General features: G+C 45.9%; 1 protein-coding gene across 3 annotated transcripts in view; it reads right to left on the bottom strand.

Moving 5' to 3' along the window:
- Positions 1–24786, bottom strand: part of PTER (phosphotriesterase related) — a 414219-nt gene that overhangs the window by 79649 nt on the left and 309784 nt on the right. For all 3 annotated transcript variants that reach the window (XM_063921498.1, XM_063921499.1, XM_063921500.1), the window contains one exon: positions 7793–8244. In XM_063921498.1, coding sequence (XP_063777568.1) covers positions 7793–8224 — 432 coding nt within the window. In that variant the 5' untranslated portion in view covers positions 8225–8244. The remainder of the gene's footprint in view (positions 1–7792; positions 8245–24786) is intronic.

Raw genomic sequence — 24786 nt, forward strand, 5'->3', positions numbered from 1 at the left:
AACAACGGCTGGGAAATACTCTTTTAGCTGTAAATTTATCCTTTTTACATTATCCTTGTTGTACACGTCTGTAAGCGGTACATCTTTATCCAATGCACAATCAGCTAAAAACTGAGTTGCATCAACATTGGAAGGTAAACAAGCTCTTAGCAGTATCTGCCAATCCTTGTTGTTGGGTTCTACAGTGTTACCTAGATCCCTGATGTATTTTTGGCTAGCAACTAAATCCTTCCTGGGGTCAGGAAATTCGGACACTATTGTTCTTAATTCCATTCTGGAAAATGGAGTGTACATGGCAATGTTCCTTATGGGAGTGGCTCCAGACACATCTGTTTTTCCATTGGGAACTGCTATTACCCTTACAGGAGCAATTCTAACAGCCTCTTCCTGTGTAGATTCTACAGCTTGTTGTGGTACAATTGTTTCAGTGTAGTGCATGGTGCCGTACTTACCCGTTGACACGACCTCACCTATCCCTCCGCTAGGGGCTTTCACTAATCTCGTGGGTGTCGCTGTGCCTACTGTGGTCTCTGCTATGGTGGCTGCAAGAGAGAGAGCTGAAATTGTTGCTGAATCGTCTTCTTGATCACACTCCTGAGGAAGGTTCAAAACAGGGTACATCTTGCACGGGTTAATACTTGCATGAGTTATTTGGTTAACATCATTAACATTTACAGGGTTACTAAGAGTTTGTGTTTTACAACCCAGTGCGTTTCTCTCCGCAATCAACTTCTCTCCTGCAATGTATGGTGGAGGAGGAGCTGTGGCAATCAACTTCCTGACTGCCCCAGATCCTGCCGCCAGAGCCAAACCTCTCTGTATCTCACCTTCCTGGTGCCATAACTGTAAATAATCATGATGCTGAATTCGTCTCTTTGCTGATTTTACGAGACATATCCTCCTCCTTAAATTTTGTAACACTTCTGGACTAAAGCTACCTATTCTTGGGAATTTGTCCCTGTCTTGTACAGTCATTCTCTCCCATTCATCACATAAAGATTCGGTGTGAATTCCATATTTTTCACACATTACATATCGTGCCGACCCAACTGGTCGGTTCACAGAATCAACCTGAACCAGGGTTGATCGCCCCCTACCTGAACAAATGGCCCCCATAATCTGCAGGCGTTGCTTATTCCTCCTTGAATATCAAGGCTTTCAGCGAACCCTTACAAACAAACCAAGATGTCCTTGGGCAGGCCGGCGGTGGTGGTTTATCAAGTACCCCACTTACTTCTCGCCCACGTTGGCCTGTGCTGCAATCACTGTAGCCAGAGCTGCTGTACCCAACCTAGGGCCCCTGTGAACCTTTAGTTTACTGGAACATATGAGGGTTACCCGCAGGACACTTACTCTTTCCAGTAAAGTTGGGGTTGTTAGATAGTTCCTGAGTGACCAGCGAACTTCCCTTCCAAAAATAAAAAATTACACAAATCACGTCAGAATGTACAGATAGCGTTTGTGACCACTTTACTCTAATGGTATTAGGTCAGATTACTAACTACTGCACACAATAACGTGCGGTCCAATCGTTCAGTATACGAGCACTACTTGTCATGTACTGAAAGATCAATGGAATCTATGTTTCCGGCTGCGATTCCTTCAGCCAGAGCTTGTATGGCCTATATGGGTTCTGCACCAACACCCCAGGCGTTGTGCCACTGGACTTTTATAGCGGACCTTTTACCTTACGACCTCCTGGTCTTGTTACCTTATGACCTCCTGGTCTTGTTACCTTATGACCTCCTGGTCTTGTTACCTTATGGTCCGCTATACTCTAATGCTCAAATATTATTTAACCAGAGATGCCTCCCTAGCCACCGTATATGTCACTTACACGTATGTCCCTTGACGAGTACCCGGCTTTCCTTTTGGTTCCACCTTAAAGTTATATAAACTTTTGTATACAAAACACACTCACTCAACACATGTACACTTTTGTTTCTATATCTATTTCTGCGCAGAAATTGTCTTTAGGCCAAAAGTGTTACCAATTAGGAGCAGGATCTGTTAAACTAAATTTCAGATTTTCCAAAAATAGATTTGTGTTATTTACCGCTTCGCGTTATCTACCGCTGTGCGTTAATTATCGCCTTTGCGTTACTTCACTTTATCACAACTTGAGCTACGTGGGCGTAACCGGACGCTACGTTGCGTAATGAACGCTGCGTGCGTCTGCCTTTTGGATTGCGTACGCTAGTCTTTGTTAGCGACACGTGTACGCAATGCAAAGGATCCACCGTAACACAATATATTTTTATCAATGTAAATGATCCCTGATCATCTACCGCAATCCACACTGACTGCCTTGTATCTCAGACAAACCGTGTGTTTGTTCTATACTTTAACTATCACCTCTACTATTAAATAACAGCAAATCTCTTTTTAGCACTTTCTATCAACTATAAAATTGGCAAACAGGAATAGTGATATACGAAAAATGAAACAGAAATGCAGATATATGTATGCGTGCGTGTATACGCAAGACAGAAGAGAAATAAAAGTTTTAAAAGACACAAGCGTTTTGTTCTTACTTCCGGTTCCCGGATTCCTTCAGCACTCTTTATCTAAGCGAAGCAGACGCTTATCCCGTCAGCACTGTGAGACAACCTCCCACCCTTTGCTGGAGGGATAATGTCTGCTGATCTACCTAGTGCAGATATGAGAAGGATAGGACGAGCCCGCAATTGACAATGCTGAATTCCTTTGTCGTATAACAACCCTTTATGAAGCTAAGAACACTGTACGCTGTTTACTTAAGAAGTACCGTAATGGTACGCTAGTTGCGTAACGATCGCTCAGCCGTAGGCGAGACGCTCAAGCGTCACGTTCGTTCACGGCCCAGGGATCACAGGACACGTTATTGGCTATGACTAGAGTAATGATTCGCTATGGCGTAGCTTACGCTCGAGACCACGAGGAGGTCACCAGCGATGCAGACGCTCACAACACTATACCTTTATGATAAAACCTTATACCAATGAAATACACTGAATACCTTAATGTGAGTACAGGGTGTAAGTGCAACCTTGTAACCTGACTATCTACAAAGCTGCTTGAGCGTCACCGACGCTCAAGTGAACACTTAACACTATAGGAAATACACAGATGCTGGTTTAGGTTCCAAAGCCTATTAACTGTATTATATCTAATATACTTGTAAAAGGGGATAACAGTACATATGATACACTACAATATAACAGAGACTTCCTAACCACAGAACTAAACAATAATTACAAAAAGACAATACTACACTGACCTAAATGCAATACAATACAATACTAACTAATACAATACAATACTAGCCTAGTCTAGGGGAGATATGAGAGAACAGAGAGAGAGAGAGAGAGAGAGAGAGAGAGAGATGAGATGAGAGAAATTGGCTCACAGAAAGACAATGATTACGGAGAGAAACTTACGCACAAAGGGTATGATCGCCTGCGCCTCGATATCCAGCTCCCGGCTATCAGCAGATAACCGTTGATGAGAGAGTGAGAGCTGGATGTGGTCGGCCTGCCTATTTATGCCCCACACACAATGCAATCTCCTGGTCCTACAATCCCATTGTCCATTGGCCGAAGGAATTCGGCCCTGCATCATAACAAAAGGTCATAGGGTGATTCATACAGGTGGGCTGTGACGATTTCCAACAGCTCAGGTGGGTGGGAAACTGGGTTTCCCGCCGCATACCTGAGTATGTGTAATTAATAGAAATGGACATAAACTTCTTATGTCCATAACTATTCGCACGAGCGATTAATACGCTCCAAACCAACACCGGAATATTGCTAATTAAATACTCTTCCGATGGGTACCAAACACTGCTGTATGATTCCTGTTAGACCCTTTGTACGATATAAAGAGGGATTCCTCAGCTCTGGGATATTGTATTTTAACCAAACTTTCAGAATCTATCAAAGGGACCATGATCTATAAACTACATTAATTGTGAACATTTGTAACGAATGAGTCGCACGCTACGACTACATAAACTCTACCGTAAATACGCATACCGCGCCTGCGAGTGCACGTTATTGCGGGTATGCGAATCCACGGGAGAGCGCATGCACGCGCAGCGCGGACCAGTGTGCGGTGCAAATATGGCAACGTGCATTGAGACATTTTTCTGACTTTGACAGGAGACAGAGGGAGAGTTTGCCAGCACACACCCAAGCGCTATAAATATATATAGGGACAACCTTAATAAGTGTGTTCCCTTTATAGCAGCTCAAATATTATAAATATCGCCAATAAGTGCCCCCCCTCTCTGTTTTTACCCTGTTTCTGTAGTGCAGTGCAGGGGAGAGTCCTGGGAGCCTTCCTCGCAGCGGAGCTGGGCAGGAAAATGGCGCTGTGTACTGAGGAGAATAGGCCCCGCCCCCTTTTCGGCGGGCTTCTTCTCCCGGTTTTTTTTGGAACCTGGCAGGGGTTAAATACATCCATATAGCCCCAGGGGCTATATGTGATATATTATAGCCAGAATAGGTATATTACATTGCTGCCCAGGGCGCCCCCCCCAGCGCCCTGCACCCTCAGTGACCGCTGGTGTGAAGTGTGCGGAGAGCAATGGCGCACAGCTGCAGTGCTGTGCGCTACCTCATGAAGACTGAGACGTCTTCTGCCGCCGGTTTCTGGACCTCTTCTCTATTCGGCATCTGCAAGGGGGTCGGCGGCGCGGCTCCGGTGACCCATCCAGGCTGTACCTGTGATCGTCCCTCTGGAGCTAGTGTCCAGTAGCCTAAGAAGCAAATCCATCCTGCACGCAGGTGAGTTCACTTCTTCTCCCCTAAGTCCCTCGTTGCAGTGAGCCTGTTGCCAGCAGGACTCACTGAAAATAAAAAACCTAACAAACTTTTTCTAAGCAGCTCTTTAGGAGAGCCACCTAGATTGCACCCTGCTCGGACGGGCACAAAAACCTAACTGAGGCTTGGAGGAGGGTCATAGGGGGAGGAGCCAGTACACACCACCTAGTGGTCAAACTTTTAAATTTTGTGCCCTGTCTCCTGCGGAGCCGCTATTCCCCATGGTCCTGACGGAGTCCCAGCATCCACTAGGACGTCAGAGAAATACAATTACAAAGAACATGTGGTTTTAGAAGGAGTTACATGAACTGGAATAAAGGCCCACATTTATCAAGCCTTGGAGAGTGAAAAAATAGCACGGTGATAAAGTACCAACCAATCAGCTCCTAACTGTCATTTTTCAAACACAGCCTGTAACATGGCAGTTAGGAGCAGATTGACTGGTACTTTATCACTGTGCATTCTCCAAGGCTTGATAAATGGGGGGCTAAATACGTTTTACTTACCAACACACAGGGGGAGATACAAATGTTTGAAAAAAGTCGGTTGGGTGTCTGTTTTTTCCCTGTCTATTAAGGCCCGTACACACTGGTCGATGTATCGGCCGTTCTCTTGAACGGCCGATACATCGCGGGACCGTCGGCCAGTGTGTACAGGCGATACGTCTGTGAACTCCGTCGTTCATAGACGTATCGCGTCGGCCGCGCAGCACAGCCGACAGCCAATATATCTAACGATATATTGGCGCGTCGCTGTGTGTGTACGGGGCGGTCGTCCGACCGCCCGTACACATGCTGCGGCGGCCGGCGGTTCATGACGTCAGTCCCCCGACGGATCGGGCTGTGTGTATGCACAGCACACTGCCCGATCCGTACATAGATATATCTGCAGATCAATTGATCTGCAGATATATCTAATAGTGTGTACCCACCTTTAGATAGGAAAAACATACTCCCAACTGAGTTTTCAAACATTTGAATCTCCCCCATAATGTATGTGATACATTGGGTGAGATTCAAATGACATATCACGCCCAATTTCCTTCTACAATGATCTCCCTTATTGCGCATATTGCGCCCATAGTGATCAGGTTTAGCTGTGTAAAGGGTTGGGTGCCTCGCTACTCCGGAGGTAACTAGCTGAAATAATGTTACCCCGCCCCTGAGGGCAGAAACAGAATGGGTGTGAAAAGGGGTGAAAAGAGTTGAATCTCCCCCATAGTGTCTCTGCCGATGCATGTTTGCCAAAGTCCCTATCCTGTGAGTTTCCCTTTCATGTGGAACAGACCTCCACAGGTAGAGACTTTGAGAACCCTGAACAGGGCTTGCCGGAACTGTAGCGAGGATCTATACTGCTGCTCACACAGTAGGACGCATCAGATGGGACTCTCCACATACACTGAGCAGCAGGGAGTATAACTTCAGGAAAATGTAATCATCATTCTACATAGGAAGCAATTGTTCTGTACAAGGGCCAAGGGGGGTAATTCAGAGTTAATCGCAGCAGCAAATTTGTTACATACTTGTCTACCTGACCCTCTCCATGAGGGAGAAAATGCTCTGTTCCTGGACTTTCCTGGTAATGTATGATTGCCATCACCTGTGGTGAGCTAGTTAATTGATAAGAAAGGTGTTTCACCACAGGTGATGGCAATCATAGAATAAGGAGTAAAGTGATCCCTTATAGCACAAAAGTTCTAGTTAACGTCATTGGATCATGAAAATGATCTAACAGGATATTCCATGAGTCTAAATGAGTCATGTTTTCTCAATTCTTAAATACCATGTGCTAAAGATTGTTATTGTTGAATAGCCGTATTTCCTGACTGTAATGCTAGTTTTACAATAAGAATGCATTGCTAAGATTAATAGAATCAGATAAGTTACCAGAATACATAACAGGACTATGTTACAGTATGTGCACACAATAAGGGCATGCCATTTAATGCCAAAGCGATGAGGCGAGGTGCAAGCTCATATATATTGTGTGACACAAGATTTCTCACTAATAGGGGAACCATTGTATTACAGACTAAACTGACGAGAAGAACAAGGAACATCCTGACAACCTAAATGAGTTGGTGAAGCTGAAAGAACATGTCCTGCAAAACGATATTTAAACCTGCCAAATATACAGGACCCATAGAATTTTTAATGAGTGTGCCCAAGACTTAGAATTCTAAAATGCTATTACCAATTTAAAAACTCACGTAGAAAATGTATTAAATAAGGTAAAAGCACTATTCATATTTCATCAGTCTATGGCCAAAGCAGTTGCTATGGGTTACAGCATGTCCCAGTTTCATCTTGTTATTGAAGAAGTCTTTTTTAGTGTTTTTAAAAGATGAAGTACTGCGCACCCGTTATTTCCTCGCCAGGGGGGTAACCAGAGGGGAATACTTCACATTTTTTTCTTCTTATTGTGCCACTTGTTGGCTCGGTTCTTAATTTAATTTGTCTACTAAATATTGTTGGTTGGTGACCAGTAAGTGTTTTGGTCCCATCTGAGACTCGGAAACTGTGGGCCTGGTATAGGTGTCCCTTTGAAACTCCCCATCGCCGGACCTGACACCTCCTATCATGACAGAGGAGTATAAGAGAGCAAGATGGTCATATTTAGTGAAATATAAAACATTCCAGAGTTATTATTATATATGATTCAGCTGATATCCCAGTTGTCGGGATGCCGGTGGTCACATGACCGACACCAGCATCGCAACCTTTATGATCCTGAAGTCGTAGGGGGTAAGTATTTCCCTTCCCGCCTTCCTACCCTAAACCTCCAAGGGTGGTGGCTAGGGCTAACAACCCCCCCCCCCCCCCCCACAGTGACGGCTACGGCTAAGTTACTCCGATATTTTCCTGATACTTTGAGTAGTGTAGGGATTTCAGCCTTGGTCACATGGTCACCGGAATACCAACAGCCGGGAAGCTAAATGCATTTGGAGTAGCACATAGCCTAGGAGCAGTTGTCAATACTTTATCATTTACCTGCTCAACAGTCTTTGAACGAGTCTCGGGGCTGTGAGTTGCATCCACGTAAAACCCAGCACCTGAGATGATGTGGACTCCAGTTTCCTCTGCGAGTCTCTTAAGAGTCTTTACATCTCTGTCAATTCCAGTAGTGGTATTCTCCACAATGCAGCCACCGCCCGCTGCCTTAAAGGAAATCAATTCTTCTTTCACAGCTTTTACCTCCTGGTTCAGGAGAAGGTTCTCCTTCTTACTGTAAGGATTTTGTTTCAGCCAGAACAAGTTCTTCATGACTATGGGTCCATCGGACAAGGCCGCTTGGTGAGCAGGTGGTGGACAGTAGCAGCAGTTGAAAGTCATTGTTAGGTGCTCATGTGTCATGGTGTAGCCAAGCTGGTCTGGTTGGACGAGTCCCAACACAGTCTGTACACGGCCACTCAGAGATGACATGTTCTATCCCAGAACTATTACTAGGAGGAAAAAAATTAAAATCAATAAATAAATAATTGAAAAGAAATAAGGCCAATTTCTGGAAGTATTAAACACAATTCATTCCAAAGAATTTTACAAGAGTAAAGCGACACCAAAAAATATGTCGGTGACCAAATACTAATTTTAAAAAAAAGTTACATTTTGTATTTTCATTTAAAAGAGGATCCAGAGACTAATATAAAAAGACTTTCATCTGGACTTGAGGTCTGTGCACAGAGGTTTATGCATACATCTGCCACTTGTGTGCCGTTCACATGTTCCATAGGACAATTTGTTATCCAGAGTGTTTCATCCTTTGCGTCCATTACGGACACTCATTTTGGGGGGGATTTTGTCCCAGGCAATATCCACAAAGTGCAGTCGGGACGGTCGGAACACTGGCATCCTATGGCCATCAACATTGTCAATTTTCCATCGGACCCCATAGATGTGCAAGGGAATATTAGCAATGTTGGGCTACTGTGACTCTCAGGAAAGTGCACAGCACTTGGCGGCACACAACATCGTTGCGGCACATTGAAAGAACTTAATTTTTTAACCATTTTGTCATGTTAACTTTATCTTTCTGAATACCAGAGCATGGACCAGAGAAAGAAGGGCACTTGTGATCCTGTGGGCTGCTGGGAGGTTGGATGACGCGTTTTGCATTGAACCTTGTCATCCAAGAACTGTCCCTGCTGTAAAATGCTGCACATTGCGGCTTTAATCTGAGGGGGCAGGGCCATGGAAACCAGAATGTAGCACCAGGTCCCCGGCCAAGTATGCAAAAAATAGATTGCTTAGCTATCATAACAGTACATAGCAATACATTCATTTTTCAAGTATTGATGGATTGTAATAAAACAAAGATTGATGATCATTGTAATGAAACATATCTTGTGTTACAGCAGTGCATAATTTGCATGCAATTAAAATGGACATATGTGTATGTATCTGTAATACGAGGTGTGGCTATTAAATAAAAATATTGATGCTATAATTTACGTTTAATTAAGTTAAGTGCATTTTAACTCCATTCCCCTTCTATGTACTTCCCTTCTGCTTCTATACACTATCAGCTGTTTCAACAGCTCCGTAGTTTTCTTCTTTACCTCAGTAACTGATGCAAAACAAGTGCACTTGAGTACAGATTTGATTTTAGGGAAAATAAATAAGTCAATGGTGCTAGGTCTGGCAAGGATAGAGGCTGTGCTAGCACTGCAATCTGATTCTCGGCCAAAAACTGCTTCACAAAAACTGATTCTTTCCCGCAAAGTTGCTAGAACATTTTTGCAGTAATGTTGATTCATACCCCTTTCAGACCGCCTGAGGCGGGTCGCACCCTGGAGTCTGACATGGGAGCTCCCAGGGTGCGACCCACCTTAGGTGCCCTGCCGCCACTGTCTGCAACCCGGCATAGCGCTGGATGGGTGATATTAGTGGTGACATGGCAGGGGCGGTGCTTAGAGATCACATGATCTCCAAGCGCCGCCCGTTTACACACTGTGAAGGGGACCAGGTCGCATCGACCCGGCTCCCGTTCACACCGCACAGTGAGCCGGGTTAAACACGAGTTAAACCCTGCTCACTACCAGGGTTGAAATACTGAGTCGCTCGACCCGGTATGTTTCCAGACACCTTTCAAACCACACAGGAACCCTGGTTATGCACGCTCATGTGCCAATAACCCATGTTCAAAGCTGGCAATCTGAACGGGGTATCACTGATGCACCTTCTGGTACCCAGTCTGCCAAAATAACACCCTTAATATCAAAGAAAACAATTAAGGGCAGGTTTCAATTGAAGTCGGAAGTTCCGAAAGCCGACACTTTCCGCCGATGATCGGAACTTTCCGACACTTCAATACTGAATTGAATTGCGGTTTTCCGCCCAGTTGGAAATTCAGACTAGTCGAAAAACACATGGATGAGCGGAATCTCTTCTCATCCATGTGTTTTCCGACAGCGGTGCTGTCGAAAATGGGACTTTTTGACCATCCATTTTCGCCCATAAAAGAGGGCGGAAATGAATTGTCGACAGGGAGGGTGAAATGGGCGGAAACAGCCCGCTTGTGAATAGCCTGCAGTCAGATCCTCTACGTCGGAGAGGATCCGACTGCAATTGAATACAGTATAGCCCTAAGAAGACTTTGAATTTGGATTTGATTTGACGTGCATTTTTCATTGTTGGTGATGATGGTGTTTTTCAGTGCATGAACTGGTGTTTTGTCTCAGGATCATACTGGAAGATCTATTTTTCATCATAAGTAATCACTTCAACTAAAAAATGCGAATCCACTTGAATTTTGTTACAAATTTGCTTACAATTTTCTTTCAGCTTGGCAGTGAGAAGCCTCGGGACCATCTTAGCTTTTGTCATGTTTAGGTCTTGATGCAAAACTTGCCTAACAGTTTCTTTGTCGATGTTTACCCTTTCTGCTATTATTTGATTTCCAGTTTGAACAGTTTTCTACATTTTTTCCACATTTTTGTTTATTTTTGATGTGCACGGCCTTTCCGGGACGTTCATCATCTTCTAAATCTTTTGTGCCACTCAAGTACACGTGCAAGTGACATACAATCTGCCCCATAAGCCTCGGGTAGCATACAGAAAGATTTGGTGGGCGTTTTGTTCAGTTAACTAAACATGTTAAGTGAACACATTGCTCTACTGTTAAGCATTTTTATGATGCACAGGAAAAGCACAATTGATCTGAACGCTGCAAACTATCTGTGTGAGAGGGGTGAAACTTGCAAAACTGTTTTGGGATAGTCCAAGGTCAATGTACTTCCTTTTAACGGAAGCAGGATGGCTTATTTTTTTTCCAAGTAGTCTTGTTATTTAATTGTCACACCTTGTATGTATGTAACATTATTAAGAGATTAGTTTTGTCTTGATAGGTAATGTGTTATCAGTAATAGCCAGGAGCTCTGAATACTGCAAGCTGGAAATATTTTTTTTACAAAAGGCCCCAAAAATGTTTCGCTTTGGGCAAAAACTGACTCTTTAGAGGGGAAGGAAAGATACAGGTATTAGATTCTTCCTTGGGGATACAGCAATGGCAGATTATGATGAGGACAGATCGCCGATAAGTTCTGCATAGTGGCTGTGTCTACCAATAGCTTCTTGTTGGTCTGACCTGGAAGCAGCAGCCCTGATGATAAGTACATGAAGAATGTGTCCTGTGGATGGGCTTGTGTTGTTTTAAGGATTCCCTTTTTTGTTAATGCCTGGAAAGCAAAGATCCATATCCACCTCTCTTCAATTGGCATGTTGCCTTAATTACATAGAGAGGGATGTGTTTAACCCGCCTCTACACACTTGGCAATAAGTATAAAATAAGGCACGACCAGGCAGGGGAATAGCCAGAACTTAGTGGGCCCTATAACAGCAATTTGAAGGGGCCCCATCTCAATGCTTCTAGAGACACCTCTCTGCAGCAGTTGATAATTTTATGTCCCATAATAGTGCCCTAGTTAATATTCTGAACCATAGTAGTGCCCTAGTTTATTTTATGAACTGAAGTAGTGCCCCAGTTCACATTATGTCACATTTTAGGGCACAGTACCCCTAAGTGACTTTATGACATTCAGGGGCAGATGTATTAAGCCTGGATAAGTGATAAAGCAGTGATAAGTGAAAGGTGATAACGATCAGCTCCTAACTGTTCATTTACATATTGGAGCTGATTGGCTGGTGTTGTATCACCTTGCATTTATCACTGCTTTATCACTTCTCCAGGCTTAATACATCTGCCCCCCGATGTCCCCAATTAACATTTTTTCACATTACAGTGCCCCCAGTCAGGGTCGGACTGACAGGGGTACAGGGGAAACCACCGGAGGGCCCCACTGCCTGAGGGCCCACTCCTTCCTCTAGGGATCAGGTTCCAGACTGTGCACTTGTATTATACAGATGGGTCCACATTTATCTTGACCTTTAATAGGATTAACTGAGACTGTCCAGTCGGACTTAATCCCCTGCTGTATTGTTCTCTGTATTGTATTGCAACTGAGAACGACAGATGAAGGGTTTATGCTAATAAGTCATGTTGTGCCTAGGCGCAGAAAATTAGTCAAGATAACCGTGGACCCATCTGTACATGGTAGATATGTTGCATTACACTGTACAAGACTATTGTGCAATTCAAGCCTCTGTGGAGGCTGGCCGCACCCCCTTTGTAGGCTGGCCACTCCCCTATATATGGGCCCCTATCACGGCATTCCCCCGGTGGGCCCTTCATACCCCAGTCCGACACTGCCCCCAGTTCATATTATGCCATACTATGGTGCCTCCCCTTCATATTGTGCTACATTACAGTTTACAGTTTATATTACAGTATGAACATTATAATGCCCTTCAGTTCATTTTATACCAAATTACAATGAGCAGGCCCAAGGGCATTACTAGATATATTGTAGGCTCCATGGACAAAGTTTGTAAAGGACCCTATGTACCACCTAGTGGTGAAAAATGTATATAACGTGTAACTGTGACAGGGAAGATGGCCCCTCTCAGCTCTAGGCCCCATAGCAGCTGCACTCCCTGCACCTATGGTAGCTACGCCCTTGCATCCAAGCATCAACTACAGTATGTGGTCCCTAACTTTTTAGAATAAATTCCCTCTGTGTCAATGGGTGCTTCACTTTCCCACTGTAGATCCATGTTAAGGCAAGCGAGTTCCCCAATTCTCCTGAGAATTTCCTAAATTTTACCCAATATTGTCCACCTCATTCTACTGACAGTTCTTGACTCCACTCCCTACAAAAAAAAAAAAGAAAAGATATGCTTTGGCAATTGAGGTTTAATACAAAATGTATAGTGAAACAAGAGACGCACTTTACAATCCCCTATTAATCCAAATGCATTATTATAGAGATCTCAGATAAAACACCGGACGCTACCAACAAGCAGCTCTTAGGATACTGATGCTCAGTAGTGACAAATAATTTAGAGGAAGTATTAAATATACGGTGTCCTTGGTAAGATCTATGCAACTGAACGTACAATATTTATAAATATACGGAATTCTGCAATCTGCGACTGTCAGACAAAAACTGAGAACTAGGATATGATATTTTTCATGGAGAGTATTTCACTACTCATTCATGCCATCAATGTTTATGATTCAGAATAGGCTTTTATAACGGAGCCAGAGGACTTCATTTCATGAGCTGAACATTTTACAACCCGAGATGAATTTGTTTATAACCGGTCCTCTTGATGGTTAGATGGAATCTCTCTACGACTCTCTGCAAGCCAGAAAACCAACTTCTTTTTTCTAGAAGTTTTGATATTGGCAACTTCAAAGTGTCTGTACCAATATAAGGGCCAGGGCCAGTGCTAGGGTGTTCGGCGCCCCCTTGCAAACTATAAATTTGTGCCCCTTCCATACTTTACAAAGGGACAGCAAACAATGCTTTTACACATATTGCTCCCTGTAGTAGTGGCACTTACACACGTAACGCCCCCTGCAGTTGTGATGCTTACCCACATAACGCCCCCTGTACCAGTGACGCTTACACACGTAACTAGTGATGCTTACACCCGTAACGACCCCTGCAACAGTGACGCTTACACACGTAACGCACCCTGCAGCAGTGATGCTTACACACGGAACACCCCCTGTACCAGTGACGCTTACAGATGCAACGCCCCCCGTACCAGTGACACTTACACATGCAACGCCCCCCGTACCAGTGACACTTACACATACAACGCCCCCCATACCAGTGACGCTTACACTTGCAACACCTCCTGTACTAGTGACGCTTACACACGTAACGCCCCCTGTAGCAGTGATGCTTATACAAGACGCAACGCCCCTGTAGCAGTGACGCTTACACACATTATGCTGCACAGTCACACATACACATACTGTACATACATTACACACAAAGTACAATCACACACACACACATATACTGTATACAGTACATATACACACACACACACACACTGTATATTACATATACACTCACACACACTTTCACTCACTCTTTCCAGCCACTTACATAAAGAAGTCTGGCAAATCGTCTTTCTGTGTTGTCGGCAGCAGCCTGGCCCCGTGTAGCTCCGCCCCTTATTCCAGTGTAGCTCTGCCCCCTTTTAGATCCGCCCAGCACACTGCACTGTGAGGTGAGTCTGTGACAGGGAAGGGGGAGAGGAGACTTCATGATGCCGGCACCGCTGCCTGTCATAGAGTGTGACGGAACAACATAACAGCAATGTCAGCGCCTGTGGATGTGCGGACCCTAATGGAGCAACACTTGAATTGCTCTGTCGGCCGCCATCTAGTGGTCACTGACATGCACAAACTTCCCTCCATAGAGGTGAGGAGCAGCATTAGCCTTTTATTATATAGGATGGGAGTTATAGCCAAACCTGGAATTTGTGGTGCCACACACTGTAAGGTTTCATTACCCATAAATATGCATAATACATACATAGGGGTCAATCCAATTAGGTACGAGTTGCGAGTTTGTTTAATGAAACTCGCAGACTTTGCATGAATGTGTGCATCCGAGGATTCTCCAATTCAATTAAAAATGCCTATTTGATGTACTCGCAGCAGGGAGTTGTGAATTGTCAGCCAAATGCAAAATGAGATACAGTAAGTGCATAAAAAAGTGGGATGACCTTCCTGGACCCTATGAAAGGGACAATTTCGTTTGTAGAGTCATGCAGAAGACTGTTTGTGGGCATCAGGAAAAGCACTGGAGGTTTTAAAATGGTGTTAAATATCTGATTTGTGCATTTAAAAAAAGTAAAACATGATAAAAAGCAATCTTTTTTTGTTTACTTTCATGTGAAAAAAGATGCAAAGAAGTAGGAAAAAAGATGCTTTTGGGATTCTTTGAGGTGACTGAATTTAAAAAAAAATATATATATTTTTCAAAAAAAGAAATACTCTAATTAAATTTGGGGTTTATAAAGCAACAAAAAAGTTGATTTTGGAGTAATCTGGAGCCATTTTGTAAAAAAACAATGACATGTAACTATTGGACTAATTAAGCTAACTGGAAACTGTAATTAGTCAATGGGGTGGGGAGGGGGAGGGGGTCCCAACATTTTAACTGAAAAATAAGGATTTTCCCTAGCATCTCTCACCCTCTCAGTGAGGTGTAAAAATACGAGTTTACACTGACTTGTTCGATTCAAGTTTCTATTTGTATTGCAAAAGTAATTTGTATTGCTAATTTGTTGAGAAAACAGCAACTCGCATTCTGCAACTTGCACCTACGGTAATTGAACTGACCTCATAGTTACTTACCCACATTTAGTCAACTCGGTCTTATATATGTAATGTATAGTGGTTTTGGTTCTAATTCCCTGTTCGTGTTTTGGTTTTGGCTTGGTTTTGCCAAAACCACTCTTTCGTGTTTTGGTTTTGGATCTGGATGATTTTTGAAAAAAATCAAAGTGGTGCAATGAGGTAGCTGTATGGCTAAGCTAAGCGACACAAACAATTGGCCCATCTAGGAGTGGCATTGCAGTGTCAGACAGGAGAATTATATGCATTTATATGGAATTATACGGCAGGATCACTGGACTTATACGCCAGTACCACTGTAATTATACGGCAGAATCAATGGACTTACATGGCAGTACCACTGGAATTATACGGCAGGATCGCTGGAATTATACAGCAGGATCGCTGGATTTATACGGCAGTACCGCTGGACATATATGGCAGGATCAATGGACATACAGTATACGGTAGGATCAATGGACATATACGGCAGGATCACTGGACATATATACGGCAGGATCACTGGACATATATACGGCAGGATCACTGGACATATATACGGCAGGATCAATGGACATATACGGCAGGATCAATGGACATATACGGCAGGATCACTGGACATATACGGCAGGATCACTGGACATATACGGCAGGATCACTGGACATATACGGCAGGATCACTGGACATATACGGCAGGATCACTGGACTTATACGGCAGTACCACTGGAATTATACGGCAGTACAACTGGAATTATACGGCAGGATCACTGGATTTATACGGAAGTACCGCTGGACATATCCGGCAGTACCATTGGACATATACGGCAGCACAGGGACACCACCACTGGACTGATGCAGGACAACACAGCACCACTGCAATGGACTGGACTTATACAGCAGCCAGCGCCGCAACTACGTGTGTGCCAGGTGTGCCTGGCACACAGCGCAATCACCCAGCGGGCGCAACGGCCAGCGGCTTGTAGTGAATCAAATTGACTCATTACAAGCCGCCTCTGCTGTGCTGGTTGCAACGCGCTGGAGAAGCCGGAGGCAGTGGAGGAGAGCAGCAGCACCAGAGGCAGGGGAGGAGAAGGAGGGAGGGGGACTGGAGCCGCAGCAGCGCTATGTTATTGGTAGTGGCGCAGCTGCAACAGTCCCTCTCCTTCCGCATTAGCTGCCCAGAGCTGCTGTGAATGCTGGGATGCGCTTCGCACATCCCAGTATTCACAGCGGCAGCGGGCAGCCAATGCGGAAGCAGAGGGACAGCTGCACTACCAATTACACTACGCTGCTGCGGCTCCAGTCCCCCTTCCTCCTCCTCCTTTCCCCCTGCCAAGGATCTGCCAGCACCGAGGAGCCTGACTGCCAGCGGGGAGAGATGGTAAGTATCTATCTATCTGTCTGTCTATCTCGCTCTCTCTAACTATTCTGTCTGCTGCAATGTGTAAAAAGGTGACGCTGTCTGCCATAATGTGTAAAAAGGGGACGCTGTCTGCCGTAATGTGTAAAAAGGGGGACGCTGTCTGCCGTAATGTGTAAAAAGGGGGACGCTGTCTGCCGTAATGTGTAAAAAGCGGGGCGCTGTCTGCCGTAATGTGTAAAAAGGGGATGCTGTCTGCAGCAATGTGTAAAAAGGAGGACGCTGCCTGCCGTAATGTGTAAAAGGGGCTCTACTTGGTGTAGTGGCGCTACTGTGCAGCGTAATTTGAATAATGGAGACTACTGTGCACCGTAGTATGAATTGGTATTATTTTGTGGCCACACCCCTTCCCCATGAAGCCACGCCCCTATTGTTTTTTGCGCACTGCCCCTATCTTGCATGGGGGGAGGGTGGGGGGCGCCAATGCTGTTTCTTGCACACAGCGCTAAAATGCCTAGTTACAGCACTGACAGCAGCACTGGACATATGGCAGCAGAGGACACCACTGTGACTGGTCACTGGACTGACTGTTGCACAGGATACTACCACAGGTCTGATGCAGGACAACACAGCAACACTGTAAGGGACTTGTTATTATTCAGCAGCACTATATATATGGCAGCAGAGGGCCCCACTGTGACTGGTCACTGGACTGACTGATGCACAGGACACTACCACTGGTCTGATGCAGGACAACACAGCAACTCTGTAAGGGACTTGTTATACAGCAACATTGGACATATGGCAGCAGAGGACACCACTGTGACTGGTCACTGGACTGACTGATGCACAGGACACTACCACAGGTCTGATGCAGGACAACACAGCAACACTGTAAGGGCATACTTGCCTACCTGACCCTCTCCATGAGGGAGAAAATGCTCTGTTCCTGGACTTTCCTGGTAATGTATGATTGCCATCACCTGTGGTGAAACACCTTTCTTATCAATTAACTAGCTCACCACAGGTGATGGCAATCGTACATTACCAGGAAAGTCCAGGAACAGAGCATTTTCTCCCTCATGGAGAGGGTCAGGTAATCAAGTATGTGTAAGGGACTTGTTATTATTCAGCAGCACTGGATATATGGCAGCAGAGGGCCCCACTGTGACTGGTCACTGGACTGACTGATGCCCAGGACACTACCACTGGTCTGATGCAGGACAACACAGCAACACTGTAAGGGACTTGTTATTATTATGCATAGGCGTGCGCAGCTAATTTTATTAGGGGGTGCACCGCGGGAGGGTTGTGTCTAGCACCACATTTTGGGCGTGTATAGCACTATTTTACATATTCTCAGTAAAATCACAAGGCTTAATGTCATTTCTCCCTTGTTCCTAATAATAAAGTAGAGATAATACACCGCCGAGAAATAAGATGAAACATAATGCTGCGGCCACCGGTCGGTACAGTCTGCTATGGCATAACCATGAGTCCTAGCTGCCGCTGCATCCTATTGCTGCTTACACTTCCCCAACCTATCCCTGACCCAGTGGCGGAACTAGAGAGTCTCCTAGGTGCATATGCATCCCCCCCACCACCTCCCACCTCAACCAACACATCCCACCCTTTCACTCCCCAGCATCTACACCTGGATTTTGAGTGGGCCACTCTGAAAAGTACTGGAGAGTTAGGGGGCCGAACATTTGAGTTTTAATATAACACAAGTTTATAATTTACACATGTGCCATCAGAGACACATTTACCTCTTTCTATGCAATCAGATCCCTCCTACACAGGACACCAGCATTTTTTACACATGTCCCTATGCTCACCAGCTACTGACAGTAGTGCCTCTTTCTTCACATAACCCCACACAGTACGAGCTGAAATTCACATTACCCCACACAGTACGAGCCGAAATTCACATTACGCCACACAGTACGAGCTGAAATTCACATTACCCCACACGGTCTGAGCCAAAATTCACATTACCCCACACAGTATGAGCCGAAATTCACATTACGCCACACAGTATGAGCCGAAATTCACATTAACCCACCCACTATGAGCCAAAATTCACATTACGCTATATGGTATGAGCCAAATTCACAATACGAAACATGGTATGAGCCAAATTCACAATATAACACATAGTATGTCCCCAGTAGTGTCAGATACATATAATAGCCCCACTCAGAAAACTACTGAATGCTTGGCTCAGTTAATATATTTATATATCCCTTCTTTTCTCTTTCTGAGTGCAACTGCAGATTTTTTTTTTTTATAACTTCATGTTTATATACTATACATGAAGACAGTATACAGTATTTCCCCTGGCCGTCCCCCGTTTCCCCTGCAGGAGCAGGCTCAGCCCTAATGGGGGGGGGTTTGTTGAGGGGGCGGAGTCTGTTGAGCGGGGCAAGATGCCTCCTTACAGGGCCTGATTTTGAGTTGGAGGCAGTTGGGGCCTTTCTTGTGTCTTTTGCTGCAGTTGTGTCTGTGACTTTATGAAAATGCAACTACATAGCCCTTCCCTGGTATAATTCTGTGCTTCTCATACCCCTTTTCCACTAGCTCTTAGAAACACGGGTAAATGTGCAGGGGCGCGCATTTACCCATGTTTTTCCCTAGTGGAAAAGGGTCCCCCGGCAAATTCCTGGATCAATCCTACCCGGGTAGCTAGCCGGGTTGAACATGTGTTCAACCCGGCTAGCTGTCTAGTGTGAACGGGAGCCGCGTCGAGGTGACACGGTCCCCGTTCACAGTATATAGGGAGGGCGGCGCTGGGAGATCATGCGACCCGTGCTAAGTGGAAAAGGGGTATAAATGTGCAAAGACTGAGAAACCCACAGTCAGTGTCTACAGATGCTGCAATCATGCATTGTGCGTCATTAGACGCCACCATTGGTCGCACCAGTGACACTTGCAGCAGCCCTATGCTAGGTGCAGATCATTCGAGTATAGTGCATACACACGGTGCGATATGCACTTAACTTTCCTTACGATAGCCTCCAGTGTGAGCAATTCAGTGTCTCTATACACAAACACTTTCATCAACATTCCCATGTCACTTCAATAATATGCTACATCTGCATCTGATAAGTAAGCCCCCTGTAACCATCAAACTATGTACTGTACACAGTATAATAATGGACATGTATACACACATTACACAAGATATATAGCAGAATGCAGAACACACACACACATATATATATATATATATATATATATACACACACACATACATTAAGCAGGGTATAAAGGGCAGATATACATATATATATATATATATATATATATATATACACAGACACACACACCATGCAGGGTATATAGGACATACATATACACATTATACATGGTACGTATGGAGTATATATACATTATACAGGGTATATATTGCATATATTTTTATTTATACATATATTTATACATGCGCAGAAGCTCTGATTGCTACACCTGCAAGTTAAATTAATCGGCTCGGCGAGGAGGCGTGGTCACCAAGAGGAACACCGACTGGTCACCGATTGCCGTCCCAATCCACCCCTGAAAATATCTGTACTGTACTCAATGCCACACTAGTCATGTAACAGGGCTGCATGCATGTCATAGTTACCAGTGTCCTGGGATAGTCCAAAAAATGTTTCTGTAGTCTTTGTCCTGACTAGGAAGCAGTTTGCTAGAGATGCATATCTGGATGGGTAGTAGGAGGCCTCCCCATTATATCTTATTTAATCCAGGATTATTAGGGACCCATCAGCCAGCCAGGTCACTTAGCGTAAGGCGGTCATGTGACGGGGTTGGCTATAGAATCCTGGTGGTCAGAATACCGATGCCGGGATCCCGGATGCCAGCAGCAGGGCGAGCACTAGAAAACCCCTTGCGGGCTCGCTGCGTTCGTTCGCCACAGGTTATATTCCCACTCTATGGGTGTCGTGGAAACCCACAAGTGGGAATAGCCCTGATGCAGCTGTTGGCATTCTTGGCGGTCGGGATTCCAGCATCGGTATTCTGACCGCCGAGACCCCGACCTGCCGGGATAGTAACTACATCCCATGTGACGTGTTGGTCACTGTAGCCCTGCATAGGCATTTAAACTCCAACTCCCAGAGGCCTATTCATCAATACATAATTATCATTAGTGATAATTATACTTTCAACTTGCTGCAAGTTCAAAGATCCCTGTTTAGAGGCATTATCATGCCTCATTAACAATAGTATCACTTCTGAAAAGCTTTTGTGGGGCCAGCTTTTTTCGGAATTGTGATACTTTTCCTCATGGGTGCTAAGAAGAAGGAGGGATGGAATAGTAACTGGAGGTAGTGGGGACAGGCAGAGGATACTGTGGAGTGGAATTCCACCCGACTTCCCCACCCCCTGTATATCTGTAAGGAGATGCTGCAGTCGCGGGTCCCCCAGCACCAACACCACCTCCTGCCAGTGACCCCCGAAGCCATAACCTAGTGAGATGCTGCAGTCGCGTGATCCCTGCACTTAACACACCACCCCCTGCCGTGTCTGGCAGGTTTGTAAGGCTACCAGGGAGATCAGGGAGATGCTGCAGCTGTGGGACCTCCGCACAACCCCCCCCCCCCCCCCCCCTGCTCGGGGTCCCGTTCAGCTGCACTGTCCCTGCAGCCCCATCTCCCATCCCTCTGTGCAGACCCCCCTCTCAGTATTCATCGCAGCCCGTACTCATCGGCAGCGCTGCTTCTGCAGCCTCCTCCTCTCTCTGCAGACATGCTGCTCAGTGTCCCCCACAACGTCATCACCGCAGGGGGGGGTGCCTGTTGGCCGCACGGCTACCGAGGGAAGCATGGGGCCCAGCCGACCAGGGACTGCCCCGGGGTCCCGGCTACCCAGACAAGTAGAGAGCGCGGGCAGGCTTCACATCATGAGGCGGAGTACAGGAATCAGCAGCAGGCTCGGTGTCCCAGAGAGCGTGGGCGGGAGGAGGGAGAGGGTACAGGCGAGCGGCCGCGCATCACATCGGACTCGGAGCCGGAAGGAGGCTCCTAGTTCAGTGTGGCCACCAGTTATCACTGCTGCTGGCGTGGCGTGTGGGGGGTGCCGAACATTAGGGGGTGCCTGTGCGCACCAGGCACCCCCCGTGCGCACGCCTATGTTATTATGCAGCACTGGATATATGGCAGCAGAGGGCCCCACTGTGACTGGTCACTGGACTGACTGATGCACAGGACACTACCACAGGTCTGATGCAGGACAACACAGCAACACTGTAAGGGCATACTTGCCTACCTGACCCTCTCCATGAGGGAGAAAATGCTCTGTTCCTGGACTTTCCTGGTAATGTATGATTGCCATCACCTGTGGTGAAACACCTTTCTTATCAATTAACTAGCTCACCACAGGTGATGGCAATCATACATTACCAGGAAAGTACAGGAACAGAGCATTTTCTCCCTCATGGAGAGGGTCAGGTAGGGAAGTATGTGTAAGGGACTTGTTATTATTCAGCAGCACTGGATATATGGCAGCAGAGGGCCCCGCTGTGACTGGTCACTGGACTGACTGATGCACAGGACACTACCACTGGTCTGATGCAGGACAACACAGCAGCACTGTAAGGGACTTGTTATTATTATGCAGCACTGGATATATGGCAGCAGAGGGCCCCACTGTGACTGGTCACTGGACTGACTGATGCACAGGACACCACCACTGTGACTGGTCACTGGACTGACTGATGTACAGGACACCACCACTGGTCTGATGCAGGACAACACAGCAGCACTGGGGTGTGGTTCGTTTTATCGACAGTATCTAGGTCGACCACTATAGGTCAACAGTCACTAGGTCGACATGGATGGAAGGTCAACAGGGTTTCTAGGTCGACATGTGCTAGGTCGACAGGTCTAAAGGTCGACATGAGGAATTTTTTTTTTTTTTTTGGTGTCGTTTTCTTCGTAGAGTGACCGGGATCCCAAATTAGGGCACCGCTTCGCTCGCCATGCTTCGGGCATGGTGCCTTCGCTCCGCTACCGCTTCGCTCGGCACACTTTACCGTTCCAATCGTAGTCCACGTGGATCGTTAAGTATGAAAAAAAAAAAAATTGTGAAAAACTCATGTCGACCTTTAGACCTGTCGACCTAGCACATGTCGACCTAGAAACCCTGTCAACCTTCCATCCATGTCGACCTAGTGACTGTCGACCTATAGTGGTCGACCTAAACATTGTCGACCTAGACACTGTCGATCTTCAGACCGGATCCCGCAGCACTGTAAGGGACTTGTTATTATACAGCAGCACTGGACATATGGCAGCAGAGGGCCCCACTGTGACTGGTCACTGGACTGACTGATGCACAGGACACTACCACTGGTCTGATGCAGGACAACACAGCAACTCTGTAAGGGACTTGTATACAGCAGCACTGGACATATGGCAGCAGAGGGCCCCACTGTGACTGGTCACTGGACTGACTGATGCACAGGACACTACCACTGGTCTGATGCAGGACAACACAGCAACACTGTAAGGGACTTATTATACAGCAGCACTGGACATATGGCAGCAGAGGACACCACCACTGTGACTGGACTGATGCAGCACAATACACCATCACTGAACTAATGCAGCACAACACAGCACCCTATAGAGCAGCACTGGACATATGGCAGCAGAGGACACAACCACTGTGACTGGGCAGATACAGCACAAGACACGGACACTGAAGACACTGAGAGAACGGACACACGTCCTCTCTCTACACTCTCCAATGCCGGAGTGAAAATGGTGGCAACGCGCGGCTCCTTATATGGAATCCAAACCCCGCGAGAATCCGACAGCGGGATGATGACGTTTTGCCTCGTTCTGGTTTCCGAGTCAGACGGGAAAACCTGAGCCTGACTCGGATCCGGGCCCGGAGCGTGAAGTCCGGTAGTGTTCGGTTCTCTGAGAACTGAACCCGCTCATCTCTAATGTGATGAGAGGACAACTTTTGATGCCCGCATCACTATTGTATGTTTAAATGTTTTTATTACATTGGAAGAAAAGATCTTGAAAATGCAGTATCCATAATGAAGTGGTGCCCAAAGAGAGTATAGGCCAAGGGCCAATCTCTGTCATCTCTTAACACTCTGGTATGCTTCTTCAACATGCTATATATTATTCCACAGTGCTCTGTGACTACAGTGACAACCACAGTCACATACTTGGGTGCCAAGAGGGGTGGGGCGGGTACTGATTATTATTATTATTACTGGGCCTGGGCTTGTTGGAGGGGCCCAGGTGAGCTGCTTAGGGGAACAAATATCCCCATTTGCAGTGCTGCTGAGGACATATGTCCCCATGTGCAGGGGTGCACCATAACATTCATTGCCATGATGTCAGGAGGAGCAACATTGCGGATGTTCTTGTGAGACTACTGGTGGCCATTTTTCCATGTCTTCTGCTGCCGGTAATGAGATCTGGGCTGAGTCTGCATACCATAACCCCTGTCTGATCCCACATCCCATCCACCACTTGCACAGATACAGTCACCCTGTACCCATAGAGTGTGTGTGACCTAAGCCCGGGTCTCTCACAGGTAGTAGCCACTGCGGGAGTATTTTTCTGCTGATGGGGACAAAGGTTCCCATTTCCAACGCACAGTGCTGCTTAATTTTCTATCTACACATTAGGTTCTGGTTCCACTTTGGCATTAACTAAGATCAATCAGCTGGAAACATATTAGAAATCTTACCTGCTAGGCAACCCTCCCAACTGTAGAGGTCAGTACCGGAAGGACATCTGCCCTCTACTAAGATTGCTAACACACATTCACCTGTAATCTGCTGCTTGCGGTACCATCTAGTTTCCCTTCGTGGAGAGGACCTTTCCCATAAGCCCCTGGGTGCATGTCACAAACTATTTGGAATAGTAACCTGTGGCGAGCGAAGCGAGACACCGAGCCTG

The sequence above is a fragment of the Pseudophryne corroboree genome, chromosome 5 (assembly GCF_028390025.1).
Source record: "Pseudophryne corroboree isolate aPseCor3 chromosome 5, aPseCor3.hap2, whole genome shotgun sequence".
Classification (NCBI taxonomy): domain Eukaryota; kingdom Metazoa; phylum Chordata; class Amphibia; order Anura; family Myobatrachidae; genus Pseudophryne; species Pseudophryne corroboree.